The 25031-nt window shown below is 46.7% G+C and overlaps 1 protein-coding gene across 3 annotated transcripts in view; it reads left to right on the forward strand.

Annotated features, from left to right (window-relative positions):
* CADM1 (cell adhesion molecule 1) overlaps positions 1–22149 on the forward strand; it is a 319010-nt gene extending 296861 nt beyond the window's left edge. For 2 of the 3 annotated variants that reach the window (XM_045797824.2, XM_045797826.2), the window contains 2 exons: positions 17048–17179; positions 19176–22149. In XM_045797824.2, coding sequence (XP_045653780.2) covers positions 17048–17179; positions 19176–19294 — 251 coding nt within the window. In that variant the 3' untranslated portion in view covers positions 19295–22149. Of the gene's footprint in view, positions 1–5676; positions 5731–17047; positions 17180–19175 lie in introns of all 3 variants that reach the window. The other variant, XM_045797823.2, reaches the window with a different exon arrangement.
* The last annotated feature ends 2882 nt before the right edge of the window (positions 22150–25031 follow it).

Below are 25031 nucleotides of genomic sequence, written 5' to 3' on the forward strand. Positions count from 1 at the left end.
TCGATTAGTCTCAGAGCTTTAAGGCTATTTTAATGTTGTTCAAGAGATTTTGTTCTATTCTTTTTAAGATGCTTTAAGTTCTGAGCTTCCTATAATTGACTCCAGGGTCAAATGTAACCATAAGATTCCTGAATTCTGTGAGATCTTTGAAGAAATATTGATCATTTATCTCCTAAGACTCCAGAGTTCTATTTGCTAGGTCCCTTCGATAAAATCCATGTACTTACGTGACTCTAATGGATGTAGGTCTTGGAGTCGGGTGAGGGATTCCAAGTAGGAAATATGTTCCCTGACCTGAAAAATGAGAAGTTAACTTAGGGGCCAGTCGTGGTCTAGGACACGGTTTTTGATCAGGTCTTTCTTCCTGGAAAGAGAGAAAGTGACAGTGATCTCTCTTTTGTGGTGTAACAAAGAGACACTTGGAATAAGACTTTCTAGCGTTCCTGTGGCAGGAAACAGAGAAGCAACCACTGCCTTATTAGTTCAAGGACAGCTTTCTAGCCAGCGATACACCACTAAGATGTTGTCTGCTGGCTGGCAGCACATGAGAAATGGCCCAGAGCTAAGAGATGTTGGGGAGAAAAAAAAGAATCCTCCCCTCCCCTTTCACACACACACTATTCCTTACCAGCAGGAGGAGAGAAGTGATAACCCAGGTCGGTCCCCCCATGTAATACATGTATAAATACATTCTCCTAACCCTTCTGGTATCCTCATAGCATCTCACAAAGAGGTCCTACTGATGTCTTAAACAGCATACTCTCCAGCCCACAGCAAAAAGCTTTAATGAAAGCTAAAGTAGTATCTAGAATCTTCCTTGACGGAGGGGAAATGGTCTTCAGGTTAGTCATCAGGGCAGGAAAGGTGATAGAATATGGTGGAAACTATAAAGCAGGGGACCCGATTTCCAGAGAGCTGAAGATCTGGAACCCCTTGTCTTTGAGTGAATTATGGCTAAAACCAGCTACATCAGTGCAGCAACCTATTGACTTGGATTCACCTGAGAATAACCTTAAGATGTTCACGAGAGAGATCTGGGCCTAGAAGAATGGTGTGGTCTGAGAACTTGGCAACTCAAATGACAAGACGTATTAGGTCAGCCTGTCGTGGCCGCTTGATTGGTCTTAAAAGCTTTCATACTGGAGTTCCTTCTGTAGTTCTCTTTTCTAAAAACAAAAAAAATAATTTATAAAAAGCTTTCCCTTTGAAGACTCATTAAAATACTTTATTCAAGCTTGTGTTGCTAGAGTACGTATGAAGTATACCAGTTGTTGATGTATGTTGATCATTTGTTCTTACCAATATCTGATTGGAATAAGCATGTATTGGAAGGTTAGAAGTGCATGGGCATGATTCAAAATCAAATGGATTTTCTCCAAAAAGAAACCAAACGACAATCAGTCACAATGTGTTTTTAAGGATCGAATTGATGGTAAACGTAAAAGCGAGTGTAAGAATGGGATTTTTAGACTAGGGTGACTGAAGGGATTTTCTTTGAACAAGGATCTTGAGCACTTGTGTTTTTGGAGCTCATCCTTAAGGCCTGGTCAGGACGAATCCTGTGTTATGTGTGCATGTCGAGCAATGCAAAAAACACTCTGCCAAATCCTGGTACCACGTGGTCTGAAATTGATGGCAGAAATGCATGAGTGACTTAAAGCACGGATGGTATAGTCGTTACTATGATTATTGATGTGTGGGTGCGCGTGATGGTTTTTGTTTGTTCAAATGTGGGCGCATCTCTGTGTCTTGTGCCTTGTTCTTTCTCAGCCCTGTGTGTACCCTCTCCCTTCCCCCACCCGCCTCCCCTGTGTGAGGTTTTGGGTGACCGCATGCCCATGGTCTGGAATAGTGCTTGTGCTTTTGCTGCACTGCAGTCAGCTGGCTTCCTCTGGGTTGGAGTTTCTCTCTCCCCTTCCCTCCCCGCCCCTCCCCCTCCTTCCTCCTCCCTCTCCTCCTTCCTCCTCCCTCTCCCGTTTTATGATTTTCTAGTCTACCTCTCCTTTTGCTTTCCACCTCTTGATCTATCAGAGGCTGATGATTTCATGAATTTACATATCCCAAATGAGTTTTTCAATAGTTTTTAATTCGCTATGTAATTATGGTAAGACTCAAACTGGGAACCCCCCTGAAATAATTTTTCACTTTCAGTTTTGGTTGCAAAAATCTTTGGCCTGTGCTAGATACACGCTCACAGCCTAGTCCGCTGCCCTTAGGCCACCACCCCCCTGAAGCTCCCTTTCTCCGACTTAGAAAATTTTATAAGTAATGCAAGCCTTGCTAGAATCCTAAAAGCACATGCAATTCTTATCTTAACTTTCTGTTCAATTGCGGGGTACTTCTGAAGCCCACCCGAAAGACAAATAGCCAGCAGTGCGCATTATTACAACCTCTATGTCCGCCATCTGTGTCTGTTCCTCTCTGCACATCTCTCTGTATGAGTACACAACAGTGGCATTCAAAGGCTGTCATTCAGTCGAGGGACTCTGCAGACATTGTATGTTCTACTCAAGAGCAAAGCTAAAGAGGGTTACGAATGGCTGCAGGACCTGAAGATTGTGTTTCAGCCTTGATATGCCGTTTGGAAACAATGTGCTACTGTTTAACGGCGTGAACCAAATTTCTGCTAATGGGAAGAAGGGACAAACTCTCAACAAAAGCTGACAAAGCAGGAAGAACAGGATGACTGAGCTTTTAGATTAAAACTACCGGGGGCGTCTGAACTCTTATGGCTGGTGATGGAAGTAACAGTTTCCATAATATGGCCAAGTGATCAGATGTATGCCGCTTAGGTAAGAAAGAGACCATCGCCTACTTTTTCCTACTGGGAACGGTACTGGAGCCAGGGGGGCTACGTTTTTGTTTCCTTGAGGTTTTCTTTGATCATTCTTTTAGGACGTTTTCCGAAAAAAAAGGAAACCCTAATGCACCGAACCCACAAACATTGAAATTTTGCTTGACCTTGACCTTCACTTTATTTAACTATCTCTAGGATTTCTTGCTGTTTTTAATGTTTGAGGTTTTCCTTGTCCTGGTTTAAGATTGCCACCTCCCACCACTTTTAGAAGCCGGTGATGTCTGTTGGAAAGGAGGATTAACAACAGCAGAGGCACTGAGAGGCCCAGGGTATGTGCAGCCCGTCCTAGACCACGACCAAGCAAACACACGTCTCCGTAGAAGAGACCGTTATCGTGCATACATGAAATTATCATGCTCCGAATTAATTGCTAAAAAAAAAATCCCACCTAGACCAATAGTTAAACTTTTCACCTGTTTAACAAAGCTTAAGGAAATTTATTGGATACATTTTCATTAGAAGTGACAAGAAAGGTCTTTAACAGATGATATGGAAGTTTAAAGAATAAAACCAAGAAGGGATTTCCCACGTCCTGTTAAATTGTGAAGTTTCCTTTTGAAAAACATTGTCTGCCTCATAAAGTGCATCTTTGTTTTTTTGAGAAAATAAGAGGTGTAGAATTTTTAACATGAAAGAGGACTACCTAAGTCAGAGCAATTCTAGAAGGTAAATTTTGCTTGTCCTCACTTGTACACCCAGTGCTTCAGTATACTCTTCCAATTATATATTTATTCAAAAATTACCCACCTATGGCCGAGCACTGTAGATTCATTAAATACAACAGTAGTGCAAAAGCAAATTTAACACCACTAATCTAAATGGCTTCCCACTTTCAGATGTAATCTGAGTGGTAGATTCCAGCTGATTTGGTATATTTTAAAATTTATGCCATTAGAAATGACAGTTTCATCTTCAATGAGGTGTGTATCAACTGTCTGTTGCTTTTTAATGGGAAACTTTGCATATCAATGATATTTCATAAACATATTTGTCTTTATTTTTTAAAATTAGCTTTCTAATGCCCTCCCCAAGGAAGCAGGCATTCAGCAGTAAAGCTGCCTACTTGAAACATTCTTGTTTAATATGGTTCAGTGGGTGCCAAGCACGTATGTAGAATGCTTTGATATTCATTGGGCCACATAGAAGTGAGGGATTAGCCTTCTGAGAACTGCAAATTCATAATTAACTACAGAGAAGTACTTTATGTTGCCCATTTATAACAATTATTCAAATAATTGTATTCATCAGTCTTTATACAATGGATAAGGCCAATTAGAAATAGGAACACTTTCAGCCAATCAGATTTCAGAATAAACGGATAGCATCCCTACTCAGTTGCCTCTATAATTGATTGCATTACTCACTGCTTTCCCTTTTGTTGCCTAAATCCATAGTTTGGGAACATCCGTGGACTCGAACCCTCCCATTTCTAATTGGCACCTGCCCTTGAATGTTGGCACCCAAGGTTCGTAATGGAAACTCTTCTTTAAGAGCTGATACGATGGCTCCCTTTCATGGCACCAGCCTAGCTATCAGTATTCACTCGGATTCTTTATAAAACAACTTACAATCCAAGCTGTTACTGACCATTTCTACATGATTGTTTCTGTTACTTTGGGTTTTTTTTAAATAGTGCGATCACTTTGACATTGCTTGTTTCCAGAGCATTTGTTTCATGCTCTGGTTGGTAGCTCACTGAGCATTACTCCCACATCATTCATTCAGCAAATGCTTGCTGAGAGTATACTCTGTGCTTGGCTATAAGAGAAGGGAGGGAGGAAAACTAAAGACCCGCCCCTCTCCCCGAAGTCCTTGCGGTTTCATAGGCCCACAAGTATTCTTCCAAAATAACAAATCCCGTTAGAGAAGCGTTAGCAAATTGTGCATATTAAAGGACCCAGAGCCATCAGACAGGACTTTGAGCAGAACGTCAAGGAACAGCTAGTGAAGGCCTCCTTGACTGTCTCCATTTCGTGGTGGTTAATGATCTTCACGAAAGGAGCAGCCCGCAAGTAAAGCATGAGGAAATGGAATCCGTCCCCGAGCCAAGCCAGCCCCGTTTTGTCTCCCATTCTCTGCCCCTCCTTTAATGCAGCTCAGAGCTAGCAGAGAGCTGGCCCAGCTGGCCCGCGTGCCTGGCGGCTCGGTGTAGATTCTGCAGGCCTCCACCAGATTAGCTCCTGACCTAACTGCTTTCTCAGCTTTGAGGGTTTCATTTTGCAGGAATACCACTGATTTTTTTTTTAATTCTCCTTTTTAAAAAGTCATTTTGCGAATCAGATTTTCTGATGAAGACATAACCTGCAATCTGTAGGTAGCAGATGCAGTACCATTTTGAAATAAGTGATCCAAGATCATCATAAATTGATAATGAAATGTATTTGTCAGTATTGGCAAAGGATTTCAATTTACGGTAAAATGTGAAATAAAACTTACATACATCAGTATGTAACATCTAACTGTATTTGTATTTAAGAGCTATGTCAGAGCATCGACAGCTAACAATCAGGCTTTATTTTTTTTTTCTTTTTGCATGCTGTTATGAATGAGTGATTTTAAACATTCACCTTCATGTTTCATGTGCTTTGAAAGCGGAGACTGAGGAATCTGTCTGCCTTGATTGTGTATCAATAACAAAATGAAATGATTGGAGAAATGTACTTATGGATTAATGCATTCAAGCTATCCAAAAAAGAGCGAGATAGCAAGAGATTTGGCTCATGTTTTTTTTTTTTTAAGAAATTCATCCTCAGTTCTTAAGTGTTTTGTTTATGTCCCTTGAGGAATGAAAAGAAAAACGATTTGTTTTTACTTGTAAGGCCTTACTCAGTTGCCCAATTCCGCAGAAGAACTGGACAGTGAGGACCTCTCAGGTAAGGGCTAGTCATTAGGTAAGGCACTGCCGTGTCCAACCTGTGGGTGCCCTGTCCACTTCTACAAAATGGCCATTTGGTTTCCTGAGCAGTTAATTAGCAATTGTGGATTTTGAGACTAAAGGAAAACAAAATTTTTATTAACACTTTCTTCCTCCTCACCCCCTTCTTTTCCCTGCTCTAGTGGCATGTATATTTCGGATTGGGACTGAGGGTGTCAACGCGAGGGAGGTCAGGTCATCTTTGGTTGTACGAAAGCCGCTGTTTTCAGTGGCGTAAAATAATTTTTATGCTCTGGGTGTATAACGGTTCAAGAGAAATTTTTTGCATTACAAAGCAGTTTAAGGATGTTGGATTATGAGAGAAGATCCTTATTTTAAAAAAATAAAAAGCTATCGACCATCTACTTCTGTAAAATAGACTAGAAGACCCACGTCATAGTTATCTTAGAAGCACGGGGGGAGGAGGGGCACAGAGGAAGGGGGAGCAATTGTTTTGTCACACACCATGATGTAAACTAATTATCCACCTCAGACCTTTTTCACAGCACACTGAGCTCTTGCAAAAGTAGGTTTCATGCTTGATTCCAGGATTTAGGTGTTACTAATCCAGAATAAGAAGCATATCCTAAAAAGGAGGGGGGGAGAGGAGATTCAAAATGGTCAGAGCTAAACAATTATATGAGCTGCCATGATGTTGTGGGACTTCACTGCCAACCAGCTACAGCTCCTTAAACATTTGGATCAGTTAATTCGTAATAAATCAATGAGAAAGCCCCCTTCCTCATCCCTGTGATGGAGGCACTAAGGCGTAGGGCTGTAGAGCCTTACACCAGCGTTTGGAAGCAAGGGTTCCATATTGCCCTGTCTTGGAGAGATTTCACTTCAGCACCCTTGAAGAGTTGGTTGTGAGGTGGTGGTCCTTGACTCCAGGTCTCACCCAGTGAGAAAATGAGAGCCACCTAGGCTTTCAAGGTGCAGATTTTTTGCCACCTAGGTGCTTCTGTCAAACTTAAAAAATAGGGAGGATGCCTTTATTTTTCAACATACTGTGGCCCAGTTTGAGCTTAGCTGTCCGATTTTTCCACTGAGTGGAAGCTCCAAGAGGCCATATTGGATTTGTCCACTGCTGTATGCCTGTGGTGTAGTAGGCACTCGATTGATACTAGTTGGATGAATAAGTTCCAAATCCCTGTGAATTCAGATAAATCACCAGAAGATTAGAAAGACAGCCACCCGTCAGGGGAGTGTTTCATTTTTGCCACTTACTGGTGGTGTGTTTAGAGAAATTGCAAAAACATTATCCTGATTTTCTTTTAAAAGAAGAGAGAAGTCCTTCTGCTTGCATAGAATGTAATGCTGGTTGTAAGCAATCTGCTCTCAGTTCGTGTTCTGACCCTAAATGAAACAGCTTTGACACCGTGGCCGTGGCAAGTGGAACTTTTCAAGGACCCTAAGAAAGGACTGAGTCCTCACTGAGCCCTCTTGTCATAGTAGTCAGATAAGGATCACTGAGATAGTGTAGGTAATTTTTCTGCTTTTTAGGAAAACGGGACTACATCAGTCATCCACCCCTTCCCCAAGTGTCATCAATTAAGGAAGCACTCCAGTCTCTCAGCTCTGCACCAAGTCAGATGTGGTTTGCTGCAGTTCTATCCATCACCCCCGAGTCAGGAGCAATAAACCAACAACTGTTTGTGCTCCTAATAATTCGGTTAAATTAATAATTATGTTGCCCCCCCCCCCAACCCCTCCAGGAACACTGCAGTCCTGTGTTGCTCAGGAGCCATAAGTCATGTAGAACACTGATGATCTATCAGGCCGGGCTTGGGCTGCCTTTGCATCTGGTTTGATGAACTAATCAAAAACTGATTAGCACCTTTGTTCAAAGGGGATGCTGATTAATCAATTACTATTGATTGTGAGCTTGGCTTCCCTCAGCAGCAAAGAGACATCTGAAGGGGGAAAAAAAAAAAAAGCAACCAATAAAAATTGAGCAGCTGTCATAGTGTTTAAATTTATTAAAACAAAATACATTATTTTTTATGAAGCTGTCTTGAAATGGGTCACTGAAGGGGAGCATATTGATTGAGAAAGGATGAACTTCTCAAATTTCTGTAGCCTGGAGACTGAATTCAATTATAATACAAGACAAACAGGTTAACACCCGTCTTAAACAGTCCATCAATAAATTAGAGTAGGTGTTGTGCATTTAATGCTAAACTGTGGTAATGAATATATTACCATCCGTTCCCTGTTCCATCTGGGTAGAAATTTCATCCTTTCCTTATTACGGATAGCTGCTAGATCCTGCATTTCCTTAGAAATAAGGATGGTCTGTCTTGTGCCCACCTCCCCCATTCACCACTGCTACCTCAGCTAATGACAATTTCATAAGCAACATATGGTGCTCCGTCCTCCCCCAGCAAAGCAAGTTGCCCAGCTGATCCTCCTCTTTAATCTGCATTAAAAAATTACGCTTGTGTGTAGTTGAGTGATTTAATTACTGGCAGACCTGGGGAGCTTATCCAGTCCTACTTTGAACCCTTTCATTTACTTTTTGGGTGTTAACTTTATTGACGACAGACCCAGAAGAGTTTTGAATTGTTTTATCAATTACATCTGCTGTTTCCTGGTGACAGCTGGTGGTTATTGCCACCCATGTGGAATAGAATAGCTTTAAGCATATTTATCCTTCTATTTTATTTTAAAACTTTTAAAAAATGTCTGCACTGCCTCCCTCCTTTCAGCAAAGGAAGGGCCTTTGGGGACTGTTTAGCAGAGTGCATTGGTAAATACACAGTGTGCCAAAGAATGGCCCTCCGGCACTGTCAAAGCAAGCCATCAGTCTTCTGCTTTTGAAGCAGAGGCACCAACAAGAAATTCCAGAACTGTCATGCTTCCCCAAGACATGTTTTCAACTCTTGCCCTACAAATAAGAAAGTGATCTAGAAAAATCCCACCTCTCCCTCACAGTAAGAAAAGTGTGGGTGGAGGGCAAACTCTAAATGGCTCTGATAATCCATGCCAGGCATGATGGAAGACTCTAGGTGAGCCAACTAGAGTCCCCTAAATGAACTCTGAAGGAAACACGGACTCGTGTGGACAGTCTAAATGTAGACAATGAAAGCACACAAAGGCCTTTGGGTCCAGATTATCAGTTCTGGGAGGGGCTGTATGACCATGTGGTCGTTTTGAATGTCCTCAAAGTCAGCTAAACTTGCTTGAAGTGTGTGTGGAAAAACTCAATAGAACATTGGGGGTGGGGGAGAATCTTCCTCGCCCCCACCGAAAGCATGTCCCAGATTTGGCAAACAGGCTACTTGTATGGTAGACTAGCGATAATGATGATAAAGAAAAACCAGCTGGGCTGTGTAGGCACGTTCCAGGTATAGCTCATAGGTCTCAAGTGTAGTACTGTTTAGCTTGTACAGTTCTTCTTGGCTTAGGAAACTCACAGATGGTCTCATTTGCTCTTCATTGAGCACCACTGTCAGAGCCCCTGTACGTGGTAGGCTCTGGGCGGGGCACCAGGCATGCAGCGGTGAACAAGACCGACCCGGAGCTGCTGTGGAGTTCCCACTGCAGGCCCCTGTTCTCGAAGCTACTTTCTGTGGGGCAGCCAGGCTCACGACACGAGATAATGGTGGACGCTGGCAAATGCTGTGGGAAAAAATTAAAGTGGGTAAAGTGAACAGGAGTGACTGGGGCTAGAAAGAGGTGGAGGCCAGTTTAGATCAAAAGCTCACCACGGAAAGCCGTTGGGACAGGGAGAGTGAGCCAGCCCTGAGAGGTTTTTCCTGAGCAGTCTCGTTTTGCAAGTGAGGAAGCTGGGGCTCCCCAGGTTGAGTGATTTACTCAAGAGGCAGAATCAGAATTTGAACATACGGGTCTTCAGGCCTCTGCAGGAAATAGACTTTAGTTTGAGAGTAGTTGTCCTTCTGCTGTGAACTCCACATTTCCTCTGCTCTGGGGTCTTCTTGGGAATCCTTTTCTTCTTGGACCCCTTTCAATTCAGTCTGTGTGTCCAGGGAATGAGGAGGGGAAAGTCAGGCTCTCTGGAGCCCATCACGGGTAGAACCACGTGCTGACTAACCGGGAAAGATCTCTTCTGGCATTAAATCAAGCTCTTTCTCCTTCAAAGAAAACCTTTCACCTCAGATGATTTCAATGCCATTGTCCCATCGTCCAAAATTATGGGATCAGTTTCCCACTGAGGTGGTCCTATAGGCCGTGGGAAAGTTTGGGGTCACAAAGGCTAAAACACGTAGAGTTCCTGATTTCAAAATTCTGTTGAAAGGCAGTAGACCGAGAAAATCGTCTCTTGGCCATGGCACTCCCATGATGGGCGTTTAAAGGTCATTATATTGCTGATCTTCCCATAATCCAACATGCTGCTGTTTCCCTCATGGGGTGGAAGGAGGCCATCAGATAGGAACGTTTCCTCCAAACTAGAGAGTTGCCAAGGCTGTAACACAAAATGTGAATTCCAGTTCTACAGGTTGGACACTGCTTTGGGGTGACTTCACCATATTCATTAATTCATCCTCCTCACACCCCCAAATGCCTGAGGTCCACAAAGCATCTTTCCCCAGAGAGAGACTCTCGTGGGAAATGTACATTCAGAAGTACTTTACGTCTCTGTCCTCTTTATCAGCTGTATACTCTTTTAAGGAAAACTCTGGTTCCGTCCTCCCTGCCTTCCTGTTGCTTGTAATGGAAGAGGCGCTCACACTTTGAAGTCCTTACTATGAGATGAGTGGAGTGGGCTCATGAGTGTGCCTCCTGGCCTCTGGGGACACTGAACGTTTGGGAGTATCCCATCCTGCTCATTAAGGCATTTCTGCTGTTGGGTAAAATAACAAACTCAAGTTACTTGAGATGGGAGAAAAGTCAACATATAAATACTTACAATCCCCATTCTCAGATGGTACACCTGAATCAGACCTGGCCCAGGTGGCCTTCAGCCTTGACCCCACAGGGCAGCTGGGCCATCAGTCACCCTGGGTGCCATTCTGCAGATATGGAAAAGGGCCTGGTGACTTCAGCTCAGCAAGTGTTTATGGACCATCTCAGCGTCTGAGAGCAGTGCTGAGTGTACGTACAGCCCTCACCTCCAGAGAGCTGATACGTATTTGCCTGGAGTCTGTCATATTAAAGAACTAGGAAAAAGCCCTCCTTGGGCTTTAATATGGCAGATTTCAATGGGACAGACACTTACTGGGTACCTGTGAGATGCCAAGCCCTGGCCCAGAGAGGCACTCTCCTGTTCAACACGCTGGCCTTGCAGAAACGACCCCCTGAGGCAGATGGTTGTGCTCAGCGGCTCAGAGTGGCTGATCACCTGCCTCCGGTCACAGAGCGGAGTAACGAAGCCCCGCTTTTACCCCGGATCCGACCACTCTCCAGGGAACTGTGCAGGAGAGGAGATCCCAACTCCTCTGCGTCTCCCGTTTGGGCCTGTTTCCGGAGGATAGTCTGTAGGCAATGATAACCTGTGAGGGCCTGAGTCCTGATCACTGAGTAGTGACAATGTGCGGCCCAAAGCCTGCGTGCAGAACATCTCATTTAAACGAATGCATACCGAGCTCTGAGTGGCAGGAGGGTGCTGACTGCAGTTTTCCTTTAAGTGAGCTTAACGTAGTTCCTTTGAAATGGTCGTGTAGCTGCTGTTACATTGCTAGAATTAAATGCAGCTGAAGGGTAGCACTAGCTGCCTGGGATGCTATATGGGACCCTCGTGAGTTTCTTGCCTTGCATTTATTCCTTCCCTTCCCCTTTCTAAGAAGACAGAACAGAAAGGTTATGTTACATAGAGGCTAGTGTGCTGCAGTATATATTCACATCTTAGTGGGAGAGCTGTGCATGTACTGTATACATTTACTGCTCTCCGACAAGAGAGAATTAAATGTCAGAAGGATTTGTAGCATCTGTAATTGAATTGGTGCTGAGAAAAGCAAATCTTAAGGAAGAATAACATATTAGGATTAGCAAATAATGTGGCATTTTGTCAGTGCATGTCATTCAGTGTGTTCCCCTTCGGTAATAAAGTTGTGCTCTTTAAAATGCACACTCATTTGTGTTACCACGAAGGGAGCTACCGCAGGGGATGGGAGTGAGTAGCTAGTTTTCAGATGGCGCCCCGTTTTGTTTGGTTGGTTGGTTTCGTTTTGTCTTTGAGGTCAGATTTTGTTTTTGCCTCAGATTTGGAAAATGCACCAGCAAGCTTTTTCTTTCTTCCTCGCAACAAGTAGCAAATGGCATCACAGTCATTAAGCGGTCTCTAAGATAGACTAATCCCTACGGTCCTAGGAAGCTGGAGGCAGCATTTCCATTAGAAACGCGGATTCTGAGAGTTTTCAATTAAACTGACTTGTCCAGCAAGCCCTCAGCCCAGGAAAAAGGCTCAAACCAAACCAAGTGACAGAACTGTTGCAAAAAGTCAAGGATCTCAACTTTTTCCCAGTCATTCATTAGGTACGGAAACGGCAGGAGGTGGAACATAGGAATTGTCCAAGACAGAGAAGTAGACCAGGATCATTAGAACCTCCGCCATGTTTTAAATGCTGATATCTAAGGTGAGACCTGAGGTCATCTGTAACCTCGGGGAAGAAAAAAACAGTTGTATTTAAGAGGAGTATCCCCCTCTCTCCAAGGTTCTCAATGTGCCAGATAGCCTGAGCCAGGGATGTTCTGAAATGGGAAGGTAAGCCAGCCCAGGGTGGTTGTCATGCCCTCTGCCGTGTGTTTTAACTGTGTGTGTGTTTTAACTGGCTCATGCTTCAGCTCCTCAGAGGCCGGAAACTTGGTGTCCTTTTGGCAAAAAGCCCAGCCCAGGCTGCACGGTGCGCAGAATCCCTATCGTCCAGGAGCTTGTCTGGGATATACTGACCATTCCCCGGCTAGCCATGAATCTCTGCCTTTGGCAGCCGAGCCTTCTAGGCTTCTCACAGATCCAGGATGAAGGCATTCACGTGGCAGTTTCTGTGAGGCGTCCCATGCCAGGTGGCGAAGTAGTAGCCAGGCGAACGGCGCTGGGTTGGAGCGCCCCGTTTTAGCACCAGCGGTGTGCCTGCTGAGCTCCGAGCTCCGCATGGAGGACGGTTCTGGCAAGTCGTTTGAGGAGGGAAAGCAAGTGGAGAGAAAGGAGTCCCCTGGAGGTGGGGGGAAGGAGGCTGAAGTTGCACGCTAGCAATCACTTTCCTTGGCAGGCCCTCGGGAACCACTGCCTTTAGAACTTCCCCCTTTATGTTGCCCGTGAGGAATGGAGGGAGCCGGGTCACCTGGCCCAAGGTAAAGAGAACCGAGCGGTTGGGGGCATCCCTCTTGGGAGTCCCTTTGAAATGTTTTTGTCCTTGCGGTTTCTAAGATGCTAATGCGAGCCCAGGGTAGTTGAAGCTCTGACCCGAGCGGTAGTCGCCAACTTAACATTCTGCAAGCAGCTTGTAAACTCTCACCTGGAGCCAGGTTGTTCCAGCTTTTTGCCAAAAGAAAAGCCAGCTCACGAATACTAAACAGCGCATGATTGATCTGTCCTTAAAGAGACTCATGTCACACTTAGAGCCACAGACAGGGCTGCAAGAGGGGACAGTCCAGGCAGGCAGGACCGTGCCACAGCCATGAGCCTGCCCGGCCTTCTCCCAGCGCTCCCAGAGAGCCCCTGAAACCCAGAACGATGGGACGACGAGGCCTAAGGTACTCGATGCCCCACGTGAAGTGGTTGGGGTGACATTTGTCACTCCACCCAAACGTGCTTGGTTCAAGGCTGGAGTAACCTTGATGCCAGCAGCATACACCAAGCATGAACATGGCTTTCCCTCTGCAGGGTGGTGGGGCCGAGCTTAGTCCCAGAAGTAGGAACACCTGTTACTTCGTTTCTTAAACGAACAAGAAAACATGACCTTCTGAACCCAGGAGCTGTTGACTCGCCTGAGGACCGGGCGTGTTTATAAGCACTTTCCACGCCCAGGTGTCCTCTCAGTGTAGAAGCTAGGGGCAGCTGTGGAGTCCGGCTCTTTGGTTGCCTTCTCTGCCTGATTCAGAAAAGGAGCCCAAAATCTGGAGAGGATGCCCCCCAGGAAAGTTGGCGGAACCAGAGTGGACAGGTCTGCATCCCAAGAGGAGCGGGGGCTTTGGATGATGGGAAAAGGTACTTTCTCGAGCACTGGCCGGAGCTCTCCGTCGGTGAGCAAAAGCAGGAAAGGGCGGGCCGCTGCCGGACTTGTCTGAGCCATGCTCCTCCTGGTGGCCGATCCTTCCTGCCGGCTCCAGCCACTTGCCTGCTGCCTCGTGGTGGAATGTCTGGTGCTACTGCTTCTCGCCCTGAGCGAGGCCCCAGCCTTCAGGTGCAGGCCGTTCTGCCCTCGTTGTCCGTAACCAGCTTTCACCCTGTCGCCCCACCACCTGGGGCCAATCGAGAGCACGCGAAAACGCTCCCACCCACCCCACACAGGACACAAAAGGTAGGGAGTGAGCTGAGGTAGGAAAGGGCGCTGCTCTTCACAGAAGACAGTGAACCCGGGGTGGGGTGGGGTGCGAAGAGGCCGTGAGGGGCTCACAAACCACAGTGTTCCCTGTAAATTAAACATCAGTTACCTTCTGTGTCCGTCTGCAGTAATTGAAGGCAAGAAAAATGTCTTGGTGATTAAGTAGTGGTAGTAAACTTCTTTATAACTGAGTATCACAAGATAGCGGGAGAGATTACCCTTATAAATAAGTATCTGTAAAATATGTGTGTCCTTGAGGGCGGGGAAGATCACTAGAACCCAGGTAGTGCATGTGGGCGAAGTGCAGGGGCGACGAGGCAGCCCTGAGCACATTGAGCCTAAGTTCCCGGGGGAGCAAAGACCCAACGAACAGTTTTGCTAAGGAAATTAATCCCACAGATACGTAGCCCATGAGGTATTTCCGTGGATCACAGAGCTGCTCTGTGTCTCCAGCTTTCTTAGGCTTCTAGAATGTTCCTGTGCCTAGGCGTGGAGGAGGCAGTCCTTGAACAGTGGCTATGGGAGTGCCTTCCCCTGAATGGGTTATTTAGGTATATGCCTGGGACCGGGACTGCCTCTCGAAGTTTCTCTCTGCTCTTAGTCTCCCCGGGGCCGGGGCCTCTCTTCAGCTCTTGCCCCTCGCTTTCCCCTCTCCTTCATGGCTAGGATCGCTGTGTTTTCCCCACCCAAGCCTAAGACCGAGGGAGTTAGTTGAAAGACTATTTTTCAATGGGTCTGAAGCTCATGGCAATTGGAGATTAATTTTCATTCCCACAAGATCCCCCATTTTGACAGCTCCCTAAGGAAAACACAACTTCCTGGCTTCTCTGTTACTCTTGTCTTCCCGTCAGCGATTCTGACTCTGTGCAGTTGGGCGAGAGTCTCCGGGGTGTGAAGCGCTGTCCTCGGGCAGATACCCTGTGTCGAGGGGCCCCCCAGGGGGAGCACTACCCTCCCACAAGCTCCGTTGTCTCTAAAAGAAAAGAAAAAGTTTCCACGGCAGAGTTCTGCCTCGTTGAGATGACTTTCAAGACACGGACGCCGTTTCCTCCACAGTAGGCAACACTTGGCCGAGGAGGGCGATTCGTCTCCACCACGTTTCAAGTCGAGCTTATTAGACAGGTTGCTGGAGGGGCTCGCACATCACGGAGCGGGCTAATTGGCTGCAGTGCACTCTGCCTCCAACCCGTCTCCCTTCTCCAATTAAACTCCCATCATCCTGTTGTCCTGGGCGACCTGCGGCTGCCTCCGATTTGGCATTTCTGTTTGGGTTGGGATTTTTGGGCTTTTTGTAGTCCTCTGAAAGGTAACTTAATGAAACACTTTAAATACTTCATTTTTTTTTAATTTAAACTCTTTTAATTAAAGCACTTTTCGTGGAACCCTCAGTCACGAGTTCTTTCCCCACATCCTTCAGTACTTAATCTCAGAGCAGAATTGGAAATATCGATAGAAAGTGTAAATCATGCCCTCCTGCTGAAAGCGTTGTATCAGGTTTCGGCTCAAAAGAGCACCATTACCTTTAGCTGTCACGGATCTGTACACTTGATCGATAAACTTCAAATATTATTAGAGGTGGAGGCTTCAGAGATTTGCTCTGTTCTTTGGAGAGAGACAGAGATAAATCTTTCTTAAAAATTGACTTGAATTTGCACTCTCCGTCTTCCTGGTGAAATGCATTTCTCTCAGGCGTCCAGCAACTGCAAGGGGGACAGATTTATAGGCCATGTGCTTCTTGTACTGAAAGATTTAAATGGTAAATCCTTCACATATGACTTCACAAATCATGTAAAGTTAAAAGATTTTTACCGTTTCTGTTGCTGCTGTGCTTAAATTGTAAGGTACAGCTAGTAAATCATTTTAATGGAGGTGTCGTACTTGACTCAATAAAAAAAAAGACAATGGTTTAGCTTCCACTCCAAAATGTTAATGTATTAATCAACGGGAGAATAATTGTTTTTTACTACATTATAAATCTCGGGTGCCATTAGGACTTCAGCGAGGGGTGATGTAGCCACATTCCTAAATTAGAATTGTTTACACTGCCATGCATCCATTCTGCATCGCCATAGCTCATTCTGGGTTCATTTTGGAGTTGTTCCCCAGCCAAACGTGTCGTTCCTCCGTCAGAAGAAGACATCCTGAGGGAGTGATGCTTATAAAGGAAAATTAATTGCCTCGTGAAGTGTTAAATAAATAAAATAAAGCCCGTCCGTGGCAATGGACGATTATTCCTTGCTGTCTTTCTTTGAAATAGGTTTTTAGGTTTTAGGTGGAGGCTTACTCCCTCATCCATCCTCAGTGTAGCGAGCATGTCACCTGTCTTGAGTCTCATAAGCCTTGTTTTATCTCGGGGCAGCTGTGGCTTGTGAGCTCCTTTTCCTATGCACGTGCCTAGCAGCGAAGAAGTCGCTGGGCAGCTACAGAGAGCTCCCGTCGCCTCCTGTCCACGGCCCGAAGGTGCCGTCCCCAGCGCCCTTAAGTAGCTCGGTCCGGCTCCTCGTTAGGATCTGCAGCTGGACACAGACGGAGTGAGCGCTAAGACCGGCCAGGACTGGACAGACTGTTTCTTCTCTCCCTGGTCCCTAAGCTTGCTCCCCATGCGTTAGCGTTCCTCTGCCGCGTATCATGAACTGGCCTTGTGGGGAGAACAGATCAAGCCGGCCCTGGACAGGTCAGTCTGTTCCCTTGCTGTAACCTGATGCATCTGGCTTGTCTCTCTGACTCCTCCGTTATAAAAGAAGGTGACCTCTGACCTGGAGGCAGTGTGGCCAGGGCTGCTGGTGTCTTGTAATGAGCTCTACAGCCCTGTTCCTTTTCTGATCCCGACAGATTCTCGAGCAGGCGAGGAGGGCGCCATCCGGGCGGTGGATCACGCCGTGATCGGCGGTGTCGTGGCCGTGGTCGTGTTCGCCATGCTGTGTTTGCTCATCATTCTGGGGCGCTACTTTGCCAGACATAAAGGTAAGCAAGGTGCTCCAGCAGGCGGCCGGCCTCCCGTCACCACAGCCCCTGCACCTGGGGACTTGACAAGGTTTTCCTTGATAGGCAGTTTGGATTATGTGGCCACATAGCCTATCGATGTTTCCCAAAACTGGAAGAGAAAAAAACAGAAATCTTAGCAGCTGCTGATGAGGACTCCGAGGGTTGATGAGGAGCGCTTCTTGATTTGGATTTTCTCTAAAAGCTTTCTAGATGTGTGGTTCTGCAATCCGTAATTGGGGATAGAGCAAAAGTTGTAAAAATAGGGGCTGGGACGTGAGAGGTGGGGCCTGAACCCCACGCGATCCACGTGGAAAGAACATGCCGCGTCCCCTGCTGCTTTCAGGGGAGCAGGTGGGCAGGCCGTGCTGCCTGGCCCCTAGCTCCGGGGAAGCTGGTCACAGTGGCTAGAATACTTCCTTGCTTTGACTTGCTTTAAAAGCCACATAAATATGTATTTTTTTTAAATTATCAGTGCAATTGATTTAAATTGCCATTAATCATCACACTTATCAACTGTGCAGCCTGGATGGGCAATCATCTTTTCCAACGCTCCTCCTCTGTGCCCCATGCTGCTCCGATCCTCCCCCCCACCCCGCCCTTGGTAATTTATTCTCCCTTTCTTTGTCGGCCCTTGTCTCTCTCCGCTGTTTTTCTCAAGCTCGGTGCAGTGAGCTTGCGGGGTTTTCCTGTAGCATTAACCTCAGGCGCTTGCATACCACTGGATCGTAGGATTTGGGTTTGGGGAAGGTCCCTTGAGCATAGCAATGGAGGTCCAAGGTACTTGAAACCACCTTTAGGACCCACAGTGCCCATCTCCCACATAAACCATTTGGGGGACCTTCTGCCCACGCCCAGGAGGCAGCCCGTTGGGCTGACAACACCCAGCCTCTTGGTGCTGAGCTTGACAGAGCCAGGGAGGTGAGGTCAGAGAGCAGGGCCGAGTCTGCTCAGCAGCTGTGGAGGAGAGGGGCCAGAGGAAAGAAGGGACTAGGCGGGGGACATCTGACCATCTGCCTGCTCTGATTTGTCACATACGAAAACCTGAAAATACAACCAGTGTATCGGCTTTTTTTCTTTTTCCTAAAGAGTCTTCGAGAATACAGTATATAATGGGAGGAGGGCTGTTTGGTTGTGGTAGGCAGCGTAAGCGCTACCTAGAAGTCCCACCGAGGTGCAGTCCTTGTGTCTCTCCATAAACTGTCCCATAAATGGTTGGGACCTGCCGATAAGAGTGTCTCCCAACTTTGGAGCGTTCTGTGTGTCGTCATTCTCAAGTGGTTGTGCCAATTAGCGAATCCATGAATCCGGGTCCAGGCTAGAGTCACACCTTGAGCGAGAATTGCTCGTCCCTTAAGACAGACCCCAAGCCCTGATCACAACTGTTACAATATCAAGTTGTTTCTCGATTGGGAACCCCACGCTGAAGCGGGAGGCAGAAGACGGTCAGACATGCCTGTGCGAGCCCCCGAGGACGCACAGGCAGTGATGACTCCTGAAGACAGGAGCCGAGGGCTTCAAATACACGAGTTGAGGCAACAGTAGAACATCATCAGGGCCCTAATTCATTAATTGGCTAATTGCTCTTCCTTGCTTTGGTCTTTAACCATGTGCGCGCACATCTCTGGTCATTGGTCCTGGCGTTTACTGTTCACACGTCAGTCGGCAGCTCTCCAGCTTTCTGCATTTTTAGCTCCCACTCACGTCTTCTTCTGCCGACACCCTCTGGTCATAATCACTGCTCTAATGTCTCATTTGCTGAATTATATCGCAGCGGTTCAGTTGGAGTGGTGCCTTTGGAACCCCCGGATCCCCATTTGTCTCACCCACCTCGCTCTCTCCTTCCAATTGTTTTTTTCCCCTCTGCCGCCTGCACACCACTTCGGCTGATGATGGCCATAAAGCAAGTTGCCATCTCTGTACCACTTTACACAGAGGCCATCAGACAGTCACGGTGCTTTACCCCTTCATCTTTCAGGTACATACTTCACTCATGAAGCCAAAGGAGCCGATGACGCAGCAGACGCAGACACAGCTATAATCAATGCAGAAGGAGGACAGAACAACTCCGAAGAAAAGAAAGAGTACTTCATCTAGATCAGCCTTTTTGTTTCAATGAGGTGTCCAGCTGGCCCTATTTAGATGATAAAGAGACAGTGATGTTGGAACTTGCGAGAAATTCGTGTGTTTTTTTATGAATGGGTGGAAAGGTGCGAGACTGGGAAGGCTTGGGATTTGCTGTGTAAAAAAAAAAATGTTCTTTGAAAGTACACTCTGCTGTTTGACACCTCTTTTTGTTTGTTTGTTGGTTGGTTTTTTTCTTTTTAAAGTTTTATTTCTTCCTACCAAGTCAAACTTGGACGCTTGGATTTAGTTTGAGTAGATTGCAGAAAATTCTGTGCCTTGTTTTTTTTGTTTGTTCGTTGCGTTCCTTTTTTTTTTTCCTGTTTTTTTTTTCCTTTGTGCGCATTTGTTTTTCCCAAAAGTTTTTGGATTTTTTTTTTTTTTTTCCAAAATCTCCCATTTTGGAATTTGCCTGCTGGGATTCCTTAGAATCTTTTCTCCCCTGATTTTGTTGTTGTTTTTGCTTTTTTGTTGTTGTTTATTTTTGAAGTTACTGCTTTCTGTTCAAAATTCAGTTTCATAAAAGGAGAACCAGCACAGCTTAGAGTTCATAGTTCAGAATTTAGTGTGTCCATAATGCATTCTTCTCTGTTGTCGTAAAGATTTGGGTGAACAAACAATGAGGACTCTTTGCTGCTACCCATGTTGCAAATACTTAGAGCAGTGAAGACTAGAAACTTAGACTGTGATTCCGAAAATGTTCTGTTTGCTGTGGAACTACATTACTGTACAGGGTTATCTGCAAGTGAGGTGTGTCACAATGAGATTGAATCTGTCTTTAATTCTGTATCTGTAGACGGCTCAGCATAGATACCCCACACTGTCCAGAAAGGTTTGGGGCGGAAAGAGCTCCTCCTTTTTCAGTGCCCTAAACAGACCTGACAGGTGAGGTCTGTCCCTTTTATATAAGTGGACAAATTTGAGTTGCCACAGGAGGGGAAGTAGGGAGGGGGGGGAAGCTAGTTCTGCTCTGGTTATTTCTGTTCCAAAGGATTCCATCCGCCTTTCCCAATCGGCCATACTTCTCAGTAATTTGTAGGAAAAAGCAAGTCCGCGTGGCGTGTGAATGACTGGATGGGACAGGGTTGGTTTTTTGGGTTTTTTTTTTTTTTCCTTTGTGCTTAGTTAGGAAGGCAGTAGGATGTGGCCTGCGTGTACTGTATATTACAGATATTTGTCATGCTGGGATTTCCAACTCGAATCCGTGTGAAACTTTCATTCCTTCAGATTTGGCTTGACAAAGGCAGGAGGTACAAAAGGAGGGCCGGTATTGTTCTCACACTGGTCTGCTGTCGATCTCAGTTCTCGAAAGGTCAGAGCAGAGGTGGAAAAACAGCATGTAGGGATTTTCAGTTACTTAATCAAAACTCAAATGTGAGTGTTTTTATCTTTTTACCTTTCATACTCTAGCCTTGGCCTCTTTCCTCAGCCTTAAGAACCGTCTGCCAAAAAATGACTGATCCTCGCATGATGGCAGCCATAGTGCATTGCTACTAAAATAAGTTACCTGGAACATGTCTTAGATGGGGAGCCTTGGGAAAAGGTAGAGGAGTCAAGTTACCATTTACATTTTTTTAAAGCAATGTGGGGATTTTCACTGAAACGTCTAGGAAATCTAGAAGTAGTCCCGAAGGACGAAAACTAAACTCTTACCATATGTTTTGGTAAGGCTCCAGACTCCAGAATACAGTCCCTATGGAAAGATGGCATCAAAAAAGAGATCTATATATATATAAATATATATTATATAACATTTTCAGTGAGTAATTTTGGATTTTGCAAGGTGCATTTTTACTATTGTTACATTATGTGGAAAACTTACGCTGATTTATTTAAGGGGAAAAAAGTATCAACTCTTTGTTATTTGAAAGTGTGTTTATTTTTCTTGTCTTTGTTTTAACCTTTGATAGAACCATTGCAATATGGGGGCCTTTTGGGAACGGACTGATACGTAAAAGAAAATCCATATTGAGCAGCATTTTGTTTCCCCCCCTCCTATCTCTAGGCACTTACCCAAGACAAAAAGCCACAACGAGCATCCCTTTTTCAATGAATTTTATAATGTGCAGCTCTATTCCGAGCCCTTAGCACCCATTCTGACCATAGTATAACCGCATCAAAGGGTGAGAACCATTTAGCATGTCGTTGAAAGGTCTTTTCAGTTGTTCTTTTTAGGGGGAAAAAAAAAAAGCCTACCATTGCTCACAAAATTGGCATCTCATTTTTGGGACCTCCCATCTTTGTTTTGAAAAGTGTACAGTAGTGCAGTGTTCCTGATGTAACTTTATGGCTTACAATGTTGACATGTCTCAGGTTCATGTGTTTCGATTGGTGTTTTCCGTCTCAGGTAGATTGCAAAGTGTAGGCCCCACACATTGGAAAAGAAAAAAAAAAGTAAATAAAACAAAGCAAAAACAGGAAATTATGGGTTTTAGTTGTATATTGGTTTATGTATTTTTTCTTAAGTATGCAGTGCACTGTTTGAAATGTATTGTTGAGTATTACTTTGTACAGGTCGATCGCGTTTTTAGAGTGAAGAAAGAACAAACTTGTTTTTTGTGTTTTTTAAAGGAATATAAAATAATGAAGGATGTATAATTGATGCCAAATAAGCTTGTTCTTTAGTCACACCAACGTCTTCTTTTTCCCTTTAGGCCAGTTCTGTTTTTAAGGTGTACATGAGCAATGTTACGGTGTAAGAAATTCCATATCCATATGTTCCCATTCACATTTTGTATTGGTTCATGTATACCATTTTTACAAAAAAAAAAGAAAAAAAAAGAAGTACTATAAAATATCTGTCTTCTTAATAAAAAAAATTAATGTTACCAAGTGATCCTTTACTCTCTTTATGGACTTCTTACGGACGCCGGGGCGCGAGAGAAGAGATGGGGGCCCCTGGTCCAGCTTCGTCCCCAGGGTCGCGCGCGGCGCCCGCCAGCGCGGGCAGAAGGTGCTGGGAGAGGCTGCCGGCTGGGGCTCTGGACTGCTTCTCTCTCCTGCGCTCACCCTCCCTGCCCTTGCTCTCTTCTCCCCCTCAGTGGACAGGTGGGCCAGGTGCTCTGGCAGCTCGGACTCAGCGGTTTGTGCAGGTGCGAGCCATGCAGCGGAGGGCGGCCGGCTGGGACGGCCCCTCCCGCCGATTTGCCTCCAGCCCTTCCTCCCCACCCCCTTCACCCACCACCCCCACCAACTTCCCCGTGTTGCCTGCTCCACCTGTCTCTTACCTCGGGATTTCGTGTCTTAACAGTTCATTCTGCCTTCTTCATTTCAAGCGCTCTCTCCTTTAACAAAGGGCCGGTGTGATCTGCGGAGGACTGGCTGGGCCGCCTGCGGGAGACGCTTCCCTCTCCCTATATAGGCTGCCGCGACCTGAGGGCACATGCACAGCAGGACGGGTGTGTTGTTGCCCCCCTTGCCTTGCAGGCTCGGCTGATCTCACAAACGCCTGGATAAGGTGTGAGCAGCCCCAAGCGCCCTTTCCCCACCATTCGCCCGGCTGGGGTGGAGCTTCCTCTTCTCTCTGGGGCAGGTAATGGGGAGAGCTCAGCAGTGGAAGAAAAGGTAAGCTCCAGAACAGCCAAAGGCTGTGTCTCTCGTTCCAGCCTCCTGCCATCCTGGCCCGGTCTCTTGCCTGTCTCTGTACAAATCGGCCGATCAGATACGCAGTTACCAGCACCTGCTGCGCGTTCCGCGTTGTGATAAACACCAAGAGGTGTAAGATAGTCGCTGGAGCCTAGCCAGGGCATCAGTCCCGCCCATGTGAAAACTTGAACTGGGCCTCTGACATGGGGGCCGTGCTGAAGGTGGTTAAGGATACCCCAGAGTTCTGGGGGAATTTCTTGGAGAAGGGAAACGGGCTGGAGAGTCAAGATAGCTTCCCGGGGGAGCTGGGCCCCCCCCAGGCCCGAGAGCATGGGTTAGCACTGGGGGAGCGGGAGCCCCGCCAGCCTGTGGGGAGAATAAAGCAAGCCAGATGAGACATGGACGGTGGGGTCAGTCTTGTGGCTGTCCTCAAAGCCCAGGCACACGAGTCACGATTTCAAGGGCCGGTCCGGGCCTCGGCCGGAGGCACAGAGCCCTGGGGAGCACTCACTCCTCATAGCTTTTCGCAGAGGGTGATGGAGGGCAGAGGTTAGGAGGACGGGCTCCAGTCCCTGCTCCAGCGCGCCCTAGCTGTGAGACCTCAGGCAAGGGACCCACCCTACCTGGCCTTGGGCTCCTGCTCAGGAAGGTAAGGCTCACCCTAAGTGTCGTCAGGAGAAACACATGAGAGAAGCAGGAAGTGCTTAGCAAATAAGGTGCCAGACACAAAGGCAGCCACACAGGATGGAGGGAGACGGAGCGAAAGGATAGAAGGTTCCCCACGGCTACCAAGAGGTGGGTACCGCTCACGCGGAGGGAGCTCTTCGGGCCCCTCTGCGCGTGGACACCTCATGCCCTCGTGCAACTTGCCTTGGAAGGTGTAAGCAGCCCTGTCCCCTGGTCAGTAGCATGACGCTCCAGATTCAGCCGTGACCTACAGTGAAGGGACCCAAGAAGTTCACTGAAGTGAGGCAGACGTGGGGTGGTGACGTGCGGTGCACGGGCCCTCAAAGTCCTGCAAATGAGGAGGCGCCAGGAGAGCCCACGGGAGCAGGAGCTCGATAAGTCGCCCCGTCCTTCACTTGGCACGGGAGTGAAAGTGGTCCCCGTGTCCTCCGGAGGGTTCTCACAAATGTTTGGGCCTGCTTGCTCTCTCCAAATACATCACCTGGAACCCCGAGGTGACACATGGGTGTTAATTGGTGCAATCTTTCACTGTCCTCTGTCTACTTGAAATGGAAATCTTGCTCTGCCATGGACTTACTCCATGGAGAGATGTTCTTTGAGTCCATCATCCAGAGCCTTAAAGCAACCAGGCAGGCACCACACTACAGGTAGGAGGACCCCGCTGGAGTGGAAGCATTTTGTTTCGCTATAAAGTTGCCTTAGACCTTTTTTGTCAGGCTACCAAGGATGCGGCCCTTAGTCATAAAGAACTGGCAGCCCCGCACCTTCGGAGGGGAACGTCTGTCCGCAGCGGCACATGTATGCTTTGGAAAGATTTCCAAAATGAAGCAGTTGGGTGTCCTAACCCACTGTCCAGGAGAAGGAACAGAGGACTCTTGGCCGTCATCCAAAGGCCTCGTGGGTCAGGGGTCACACAGGGGTGAGCACACAGTAGGCACTCAGCAAAGAGTAGGGCCCTCCAGGGAGGCTGGCCAAGCACCTGGCTGCTGAATCACACTTTTGACTTAGTGTGAAGGTCACCGATTCTGTGTCTCAAACCTTGACGTTTGCAAGGCCTTCCTCAGTGCAGGCAGCTTTGCCTCTGGTCCTGGTCCCACTCCAGCCAGCCTGAGTGCGGTGCTAACGGTCCCGTCATCCTCACGGACCTGCTGGGACAGAGGATCTGTTCTCTCCCACGGGGAAGGGCGGATTTGGGAATGGCTGAGCAGAGCCTCACTCTTGCTACCGTATATAGTGAGGGGCCTTCAGAATGAGGTAGGCACGTTGGAAAAATTCAAACCACGTCCCTTGCCTTATTCGTGCGCATCTCAAAATTGTCCAACGTGCCTCCAAAACGAGGCACAGTATTCGATGCCCCCAAGTTCCCCTACCCCCATCATGACACATCCCAGAAAGAGGGCGTGAGGCACTAGGTTAATATGAATACCCCAAAACTGAG

This window comes from Ursus americanus, chromosome 16, assembly GCF_024610735.1.
Source record: "Ursus americanus isolate L20-20 chromosome 16, mUrsAme1.1.p, whole genome shotgun sequence".
Taxonomy (NCBI): domain Eukaryota; kingdom Metazoa; phylum Chordata; class Mammalia; order Carnivora; family Ursidae; genus Ursus; species Ursus americanus.